This window comes from Macaca thibetana, chromosome 1 (assembly GCF_024542745.1).
Source record: "Macaca thibetana thibetana isolate TM-01 chromosome 1, ASM2454274v1, whole genome shotgun sequence".
Lineage (NCBI taxonomy): Eukaryota > Metazoa > Chordata > Mammalia > Primates > Cercopithecidae > Macaca > Macaca thibetana.
This window is the reverse complement of record NC_065578.1, coordinates 124,839,713-124,850,200: the sequence shown is the minus strand read 5'-3', so window position 1 is coordinate 124,850,200 and position 10,488 is coordinate 124,839,713. Positions and strand designations below refer to the sequence as shown.

The following is a 10,488-nucleotide window of genomic DNA, read 5'->3' as shown; positions in this document are numbered from 1 at the left end:
AGAGACATGGCACACATATACATATGTAACAAACCTGCACGTTGCGCACATGTACCTTAGAACTTAAAGTATAATTAAAAAAAAAAAAGAAACAAGAAGTTTAAAAAATCATGATGGTTATTATTAAAATGAAAATTGCTGATAAGTTAAAAGGGGAAAATACGAATAATAGGGTTCTTTGTTTCTCTGTGTCCAGGTTCACTTAAACTTGCAAAAAGATGACCGACCTCTTGAGAAGTGTTGTCACTGTAATTGATGTTTTCTACAAATACACCAAGCAAGATGGGGAGTGTGGCACACTGAGCAAGGATGAACTAAAGGAACTTCTGGAGAAAGAGTTTCATCCAGTTCTGAAGGTGAGAAACATGTGCCAGAACTGAAGGCTCCTGGAGTCCTGTACATGCTCTGTTATATGATCCAGATCAGCTAAAATGTGCACAGCCCCAGTAGACTCTAAGCAACCTCTATGAGCAGTATTTTGGGGATGCCAGAAAGTCTGTTAAAGCAGCATATATTTTAAAGAAAGTGAATGTTTCATCCTCACTTTTCCACCTATGCACTCCTACCTTATAGACTCTCAGACTTTCTTATATACCCAGGATTTTCCTTAGAAAAAGCAGAAAATAAATTTGTGCTAGGACACGAATGAATAAATTATCTTCTCAAATGGGAAAAAAAAGTATAGAAAGGGAAATCATCTACATGGCAAGCTGACAAAATAGCTATGATTAAGAATCAAAAATAAAATATCAGCATTTTATTCCATCTACTTAAAAAGGACTCAGTTAGCCAGGCATCGTGGCTCACGCCTGTAATCCCAGCACTTTGGGAGACTGAGGCGGGTGGATCACGAGGTCAGGAGATCAAGACCATCTTGGCTAATACGGTGAAACCCTAAAACCCTGTCTCTACTAAACCCTGTCTCTACTAAAAATACAAAAAATTAGCCAGGCGTGGTGGCAGGCCCCTGGAGTCCCAGCTACTCAGGAGGCTGAGGCAGGAGAATGGCATGAACCCAGGAGGCGGAGCTTGCAGTGAGCAGAGATCGTGCCACTGCACCCTAGCCTGGGTTACAGAGTGAGACTCTGTCTCAAAAAAAAAAAAAAGGACTCAGTTACTAGCTTCAAAATAATATATGATAAATTCTAACATGGAATATATTAACACGTAATCATGTAATAGTTACAATTTATGTAAAACTTAGAAATATCAGTTACTGAACTTAGTTTATTCCACTCCTTCCTGTAGGCCTTGCCTAAGCACTTAATCCTTTAGCTTAAATCCTTGAAATGTCTTCTTCTGAGGATCCCAGTAGTCTTTATTTTCTATTAACCCTTAACATTTACTGGGTTCTATTAACCTAAAGTAATCCTCCATTGGACTAAAACTACATCATGTCAAACATCCACAATTTCACAGCACTATTTGAATGTGTTGGCTGAGTATGCAGGTGAGGCTGACCAGGTCTCCCTTGGTATGTCACTCATATACAGAACCCAGATGATCCAGACACAGTGGATGTCATCATGCACATGCTGGATCGAGATCATGACAGAAGATTGGACTTTACTGAGTTTCTTTTGATGATATTCAAGCTGACTATGGCCTGCAACAAGGTCCTCAGCAAAGAATACTGCAAAGCTTCAGGGTCAAAGAAGCATAGGCGTGGTCACCGACACCAAGAGGAAGAAAGTGAAACAGAAGAGGATGAAGAGGATACCCCAGAACATAAATCAGGTTACAGACATTCAAGTTGGAGTGAGGGAGAGGAGCATGGATATAGTTCTGGGCACTCAAGGGGAACTGTGAAACGTAGACATGGGTCCAACTCCAGGAGGCTAGGAAGACAAGGTAATTTATCCAGCTCTGGAAACCAAGAGGGATCTCAGAAAAGGTACCACAGGTCCAGCTCTGGTCACTCATGGAGTAGTGGCAAAGAGAGACATGGTTTCAGCTCTGGAGAACTGAGGGAAAGAATAAACAAGTCACATGTTAGCCCTTCTAGGGAATTTGGGGAAGAATATGAATCTGGATCTGGATCAAAGAGTTGGGAAAGGAAAGGTCATGGTGGTCTGTCATGTGGATTGGAGATTAGTGGGCATGAATCAAACTCTACTCAGTCAAGAAGTAGAGGACAAAAGCTTGGGTCTAGCCGTTCATGTTCAGGAGATAGTCGGAGGCGAAGTCATGCATGTGGTTATAGCAATTCAAGTGGGTGCGGAAGGCCACAAAATGCTTCAAATTCTTGTCAGTCACATAGATTTGGAGGGCAAGTAAATCAATCTAGCTATATTCAGTCAGGCTGTCAGTCAGGAATTAATGGAGGACAAGGCCATGACTGTGTCTCAGGAGGTCAGCCCTCTGGATGTGGTCAACCTGAGTCTAACTCCTGTAGTCAGTCCTATAGTCAGAGGGGATACGGAGCTCGAGAAAAGGGTCAACCACAGAACTGTGGAGGACAACAGAGAACAGGCTCAAGTCAGTCCTCTTTTTGTGGACAATATGAGTCTGGAGGTAGCCAGTCTTGTAGTAATGGTCAACATGAACATGGTTCCTGTGGCCGCTTTTCAAACTCTTCTAGTTCAAATGAATTTTCCAAATGTGGTAAACATTGGTCTGGTTCAGGTCAGTTTACTAGCTGTGAACAACATGGAACAGGCTTGAGTCAGTCCTCTGGCTTCGAACAACAAGTAGCTGGCTCAAGTCAAACTTGTAGCCAGTATGGGTCTAGATCAAGTCAATCCTCAGGCTATGATGAGCATGGGTCTAGCTCAGGTAAGACATCTGGCTTTGGACAACACAGGTCTGGCTCAGGTCATTCCTCTGGCTTTGGCCAACATGGATCAGGCTCAGGTCAATCGTTTGGCTTTGGACAGCATGGGTCTGGCTCAGGACAATCCTCTGGTTTTGGACAACATGAGTCTAGATCATGTCAGTCTAGCTATGGACAACATGGTTCTGGCTCAAGTCAATCATCTGGCTATGGCCAACATGTGTCTAGACAGACATCTGGTTTTGGACAACATGGGTTGGGCTCAGGTCAATCCACTGGCTTTGGCCAATATGGATCAGGCTCAGGTCAGTCCTTTGGCTCTGGACAACATGGGTCTGGCTCAGGACAATCCTCTGGCTTTGGACAACATGAGTCTAGATCAGGTCAGTCTAGCTATGGCCAACACAGTTCTAGCTCAAGTCAGTCATCTGGCTATGGCCAACATGGGTCTAGACAGACATCTGGCTTTGGACAACATGGATCAGGCTCAGGTCAATCCACTGGCTTTGGCCAATATGGATCTGGCTTAGGTCAGTCCAGTGGCTTTGGACAACATGGGTCTGGCTCAGGACAATCCTCTGGTTTTGGACAACATGAGTCTACATCAGGTCAGTCTAGCTATGGCCAACATGGTTTTGGTTCAAGTCAATCATCTGGCTGTGGTCAACATGGGTTGAGTTCAGGACAGACATCTGGATTTGGACAACATGAGTTAAGCTCAGGTCAATCTTCCAGCTTTGGCCAACATGGATCCGGCTCAGGTCAGTCCTCTGGCTTTGGACAACATGGGTCTGGCTCAGGACAATCCTCTGGTTTTGGGCAACATGAGTCTAGATCACGTCAGTCTAGCTATGGACAACATGGTTCTGGCTCAAGTCAGTCATCTGGCTATGGCCAACATGGGTCTAAATGGACATCTGGCTTTGGACAACATAGTTCGGGCTCAGGTCAATCCACTAGCTTTGGCCAATATGGATCAGGCTCAGGTCAGTCCTCTGGCTTTGGACAACATGGGTCTGGTTCAGGACAATCCTCTGGTTGTGGACAACATGAGTCTACATCAGGTCATTCTAGCTATGGCCAACATGGTTTTGGCTCAAGTCAATCATCTGGCTGTGGTCATAATGGGTCGAGTTCAGGACAGACATCTGGATTTGGACAACACGAGTTAAGCTCAGGTCAGTCTTCCAGCTTCAGCCAACATGGATCAGGCTTAGGTCAGTCCTCTGGCTTTAGACAACATGGGTCAGGCTCAGGACAATCCTCTGGCTTTGGACAGCATGAGTCTAGATCACATCAGTCCAGCTATGGCCCACATGGTTCTGGCTCAGGTCAATCATCTGGCTATGGTCAACATGGGTCAAGTTCAGGACAGACATCTGGCTTTGGACAACAGGGGTCAAGCTCAAGTCAATACTCTGGCTTTGGCCAACATGGATCAGGCTTAGGTCAGTCCAGTGGCTTTGGACAACATGGGACTGGCTCAGGACAATTCTCTGGTTTTGGACAGCATGAGTCTAGATCACATCAGTCTAGCTATGGCCAACATGGTTCCGGCTCAAGTCAGTCATCTGGCTATGGTCAACATGGGTCTAGTTCAGGACATACAACTGGCTTTGGCCAACACAGGTCAAGCTCAGGTCAGTACTCTGGCTTTGGCCAACATGGATCAGGCTTAGGTCAGTCCAGTGGCTTTGGACAACATGGGACTGGCTCAGGACAGTCCTCTGGTTTTGGACAACATGAGTCTAGATCACATCAATCTAGCTATGGCCAACATGGCTCTGGCTCAAGTCAGTCATCTAGCTATGGTCAACATGGGTCTAGTTCAGGACAGACATCTGGATTTGGACAACACAGGTCAGGCTCAGGTCAATCCTCTGGCTTTGGCCAATATGGATTGGGCTCAGGTCAGTCCTCTGGCTTTGGACAACATGGGTCAGGCACAGGACAATCCTCTGGCTTTGCACGGCATGAGTACAGATCAGGTCAGTCTAGCTATGGCCAACATGGTACTGGCTCAAGTCAATCATCTGGCTGTGGCCAACGTGAGTCTGGCTCAGGTCCAACCACAGGTTTTGGACAGCATGTGTCTGGCTCAGACAATTTCTCTAGTTCTGGACAACATATATCTGGCTCAGGTCAGTCCACTGGATTTGGCCAATATGGTTCAGGCTCAGGTCAATCGACTGGCTTGGGCCAGGGTGAATCTCAACAAGTAGCGTCAGGATCCACAGTTCACGGGAGACAGGAAACTACTCATGGTCAGACAATAAATACCGCTAGACATAGCCAGTCTGGTCAAGGACAATCCACACAGACGGGGTCCAGGGTAAGTAGAAGACGAAGATCTAGCCAAAGTGAGAACAGTGACAGTGAAGTGCACTCAAGGGTCTCACACAGACATTCAGAACACATTGACACACAAGTTGGATCTCATTACCCAGAGTCAGGATCTACAGTTCACAGAAGACAAGGAACTACTCATGGACAGAGAGGAGATACCACTAGACATAGCCACTCTGGTCATGGACAGTCTACACAGACAGGTTCCAGAACAACTGGAAGACAGAGATTTAGCCACAGTGATGCCACTGACAGTGAAGTGCACTCAGGGGTCTCACATAGACCACACTCACAAGAACACACTCACGGCCAAGATGGATCTCAACTTGGAGAATCACAATCCACAGTTCATGAGAGACACGAAACTACTTATGGACAGACAGGAGATGCCACTGGACATGGCTATTCTGGTCATGGACAGTCCACACAGATAGGGTCCAGGACAAGTGGAAGAAGGGGATCTGGCCACAGTGAGTCCAGTGACACTGAAGTGCACGCAGGGGGCTCACATAGACCACATTCACAAGAACAAATTCATGGCCAAGCCAGATCTCAACATGGAGAGTCAGGATCCACAGTTCACGAGAGACATGGAACTACTCATGGACAGACAGGAGATACCACTAGATATGCCCACTATCATAATGGACAATCCACGCAGAGAGGGTCCAGGACAACTGGAAGGGGATCTGGCCACAGTGAGTACAGTGACAGTGAATTGTACTCAGGGGGCTCACACACATATTCAGGACACACTCACGGCCAAGCTGGATCTCAACATGGAGAGTCAGATTCCATAGTTCATGAGAGATACGGAACTACTCATAGACAGACAGGAGATACCACTAGACATGCTCACTATGGTCATGGACAGTCCACACAGAGAGGGTCCAGGACAACTGGAAGAAGGGGATCTGGCCACAGTGAGTACAGTGACAGTGAAGGGCACTCCGGGGGCTCCTACACACATTCAGGACACACTCATGGCCAAGCCGGATCCCAACATGGAGAGTCAGGATCTGCCGTTCATGGGAGTCAGGGAACTATACATGGACACACAGGAGATACCACTAGACATGACGCACACAGACAGGTTCCAGGACAACTGGAAGAAGGGGATCTGGCCACAGTGAGTCTGGTCATGGACAATCCACACAGACAGGTTCCAGGACAACTGGAAGAAGGGGATCTGGCCACAGTGAGTACAGTGACAGTGAAGGGCACTCAGGGGGCTCACACACACATTCAGGACACACTCATGGCCAAGCCGGATTCCAACATGGAGAGTCAGGATCTGCCGTTCATGGGAGACAGGGAACTATACATGGACAGACAGGAGATACCACGAGACATGGCCAGTGTGGTCATGGCGAGTCCATACAGACAGGTTCCAGGACAATTGGAAGAAGGGGATCTGGCCACAGTGAGTACAGTGACAGTGAAGGGCACTCAGGGATCTCACACACACATTCAGGACACACTCATGGCCAAGCCGGATCCCAACATGGAGAGTCAGGATCTGCCGTTCATGGGAGACAGGGAACTATACATGGACAGACAGGAGATACCACTAGACATGGCCAGTCTGGTCATGGACAATCCACACAGACAGGGTCCAGGACAACTGGAAGAAGGGGATCTGGCCACAGTGAGTACAGTGACAGTGAAGGGCATTCAGGGATCTCACACACACATTCAGGACACACTCATGGCCAAGCTGGATCTCAACATGGAGAGTCAGGATCCTCAGGTCATGGGAGACAGGGAACTACTCATGGACAGACAGGAGATACCACTAGACATGGCCAGTCTGGTCATGGACAATCCACACAGACAGGGTCCAGGACAACTGGAAGAAGGGGATCTGGCCACAGTGAGTACAGTGACAGTGAAGGGCACTCAGGGGTCTCACACACACATTCAGGACACACTCATGGCCAAGCCGGATCTCAACATGGAGAGTCAGAATCCACAGTTCACAAGAGACAACAAACTACTCATGGACAGACAGGACAGACATGAGATACCACTAGACATGCCCACAGTGAGTATGGGGTCTCACAACACACATTCAGGACACACTCATGGCCAAGCCGGATCTCAACATGGAGAGTCAGATCCACAGTTCACGAGAGACAACAAACTACCTACTCACAGGGACAAACCACACAGACAGGGTCCAGGACAACTGGAAGAAGGGGATCTGGCCACAGTGAGTACACTGATAGTGAAGGGCACTCAGGGGTCTCACACACACATTCAGGACACACTCATGGCCAAGCCGGATCCCAACATGGAGAGTCAGGATCTGCCGTTCATGAGAGACAGGGAACTATACATGGACAGACAGGAGATACCACTAGACATGGCCAATCTGGTCATGGAGAGTCCATACAGAGAGGTTCCAGGACAATTGGAAGAAGGGGATCTGGCCACAGTGAGTACAGTGACAGTGAAGGGCACTCAGGGGTCTCACACACACATTCAGGACATACTCATGGCCAAGCTGGATCCCAACATGGAGAGTCAGGATCTGCCATTCATGGGAGACAGGGAACCATACATGGACAGACAGGAGATACCACTAGACATGGCCAGTCTGGTCATGGACAATCCACACAGACAGGGTCCAGGACAACTGGAAGAAGGGGATCTGGCCACAGTGAGTACAGTGACAGTGAAGGGCACTCAGGGGGCTCCCACACACATTCAGGACACACTCATGGCCAAGCCGGATCTCAACATGGAGAGTCAGGATCTGCCGTTCACGGGAGACAGGGAACTACTCATGGACAGGCAGGAGATACCACTAGACATGCCCACTATGGTCATGGACAATCCACACAGAGAGGGTCCAGGACAGCTGGAAGAAGGGGATCTGGCCACAGTGAGTACAGTGACAGTGAAGGGCACTCAGGGTTCTCACACACACATTCAGGACACACTCATGGCCAAGCCGGATCTCAACATGGAGAGTCAGAATCCACAGTTCACGAGAGACAACAAACTACTCATGGACAGACAGGAGATATCACTGAACATGGCCACTCTAGTCATGGACAAACCACACAGACAGGGTCCAGGACAACTGGAAGAAGGGGATCTGGCCACAGTGAGTACAGTGACAGTGAAGGGCATTCAGGGGGCTCACACACACATTTAGGACACACTCATGGCCAAGCTGGATCCCAACATGGAGAGTCAGGATCTGCCGTTCACGGGAGACAGGGAACCATACATGGACAGACACGAGATACCACTAGACATGGCCAGTCTGGTCAAGGACAATCCACACAGACAGGGTCCAGGACAACTGGAAGAAGGGGATCTGGCCACAGTGAGTACAGTGACAGTGAAGGGCACTCAGGGTTCTCACACACACATTCAGGACACACTCATGGCCAAGCCGGATCTCAACATGGAGAGTCAGGATCCTCAGGTCATGGGAGACAGGGAACTATACATGGACAGACAGGAGATACCACTAGACATGGCCAGTCTGGTCATGGGGAGTCCATACAGACAGGTTCCAGGACAATTGGAAGAAGGGGATCTCGCCACAGTGAGTACAGTGACAGTGAAGGGCACTCAGGGGTCTCACACACACATTCAGGACATACTCATGGCCAAGCTGGATCCCAACATGGAGAGTCAGGATCTGCTGTTCATGAGAGACAAGGAACCATACATGGACAGACAGGAGATACCACTAGACATGCCCACTATGGTCATGGACAATCTACACAGAGAGGGTCCAGGACAACTGGAAGAAGGGGATCTGGCCACAGTGAGTACAGTGACAGTGAAGGGCACTCAGGGGGCTCCCACACACATTCAGGACACACTCATGGCCAAGCCGCATCCCAACATGGAGAGTCAGGATTTGCCGTTCATGGGAGACAGGGAACCATACATGGACAGACAGGAGATACCACTAGACATGGCCAGTCTGGTCATGGACAATCCACACAGAGAGGGTCCAGGACAACTGGAAGAAGGGGATCTGGCCACAGTGAGTACAGTGACAGTGAAGGGCATTCAGGGATCTCACACACACATTCAGGACACACTCATGGCCAAGCTGGATCTCAACATGGAGAGTCAGGATCCTCAGGTCATGGGAGACAGGGAACTACTCATGGACAGACAGGAGATACCACTAGACATGCCCACTATGGTCATGGACAATCCACACAGAGAGGGTCCAGGACAGCTGGAAGAAGGAGATCTGGCCACAGTGAGTACAGTGACAGTGAAGGGCACTCAGGGGTCTCACACACACATTCAGGACACACTCATGGCCAAGCTGGATCTCAACATGGAGAGTCAGAATCCACAGTTCACGAGAGACAACAAACTACTCATGGACAGACAGGAGATATCACTGAACATGGCCACTCTAGTCATGGACAAACCACACAGACAGGGTCCAGGACAACTGGAAGAAGGGGATCTGGCCACAGTGAGTACAGTGACAGTGAAGGGCATTCAGGGGGCTCACACACACATTTAGGACACACTCATGGCCAAGCTGGATCCCAACATGGAGAGTCAGGATCTGTCGTTCACGGGAGACAGGGAACCATACATGGACAGACACGAGATACCACTAGACATGGCCAGTCTGGTCAAGGACAATCCACACAGACAGGGTCCAGGACAACTGGAAGAAGGGGATCTGGCCACAGTGAGTACAGTGACAGTGAAGGGCACTCAGGGTTCTCACACACACATTCAGGACACACTCATGGCCAAGCCGGATCTCAACATGGAGAGTCAGGATCCTCAGGTCATGGGAGACAGGGAACTATACATGGACAGACAGGAGATACCACTAGACATGGCCATTCTGGTTATGGACAATCCACAGAGACAGGTTCCAGATCTACTAGAACAAGTCATTTTCAGTCACATAGTAGTGAAAGGCAAAGGCATGGATCAAGTCACGTTTGGAAACATGGCAGTTATGGACCTGCGGAATATGACTATGGACACACTGGGTATGGGCCTTCTGGTGGCCGCAGAAAAAGCATCTGTAATTCTCACCTTTCGTGGTCAATAGATAGCGCCACAAACGAGCAACTGTCTAGACATTGACAATCATTTTCTAGTTCTGACCTGATGGTATCCAAAGCAACTAAAGGAACAGGAAGACACGGTTTAAATCATGAACAGTCAATGATAAGTTATGAACATTCAATTGATTTTCAGTATCAGTCTGGACCCATTATAAGAAGTCAGGAATCTAGTCGTGGACATTCTGTAGTAACTCATAAACAGTCAAACAACACCTATGTTCAACCTGGATATAACACAGGCAGAAGGGAGGGATGCACCTATAGCCAGTCAAATGACCATCTTGGATCTAA

The 10,488-nt window shown here is 48.4% G+C and overlaps 1 protein-coding gene across 1 annotated transcript; it reads left to right on the top strand.

The window, feature by feature from the left end:
• The first annotated feature begins 201 nt into the window (after positions 1-201).
• FLG2 (filaggrin 2) lies at positions 202-10,217 on the top strand. Its single transcript, XM_050752225.1, is given in 5 exon segments — positions 202-356; positions 1,494-6,195; positions 6,198-7,173; positions 7,175-7,233; positions 7,236-10,217. Coding segments are annotated over 5 exon segments (8,856 nt in total). The 5' UTR covers positions 202-218; the 3' UTR covers position 10,217.
• Positions 10,218-10,488: the final 271 nt, after the last annotated feature.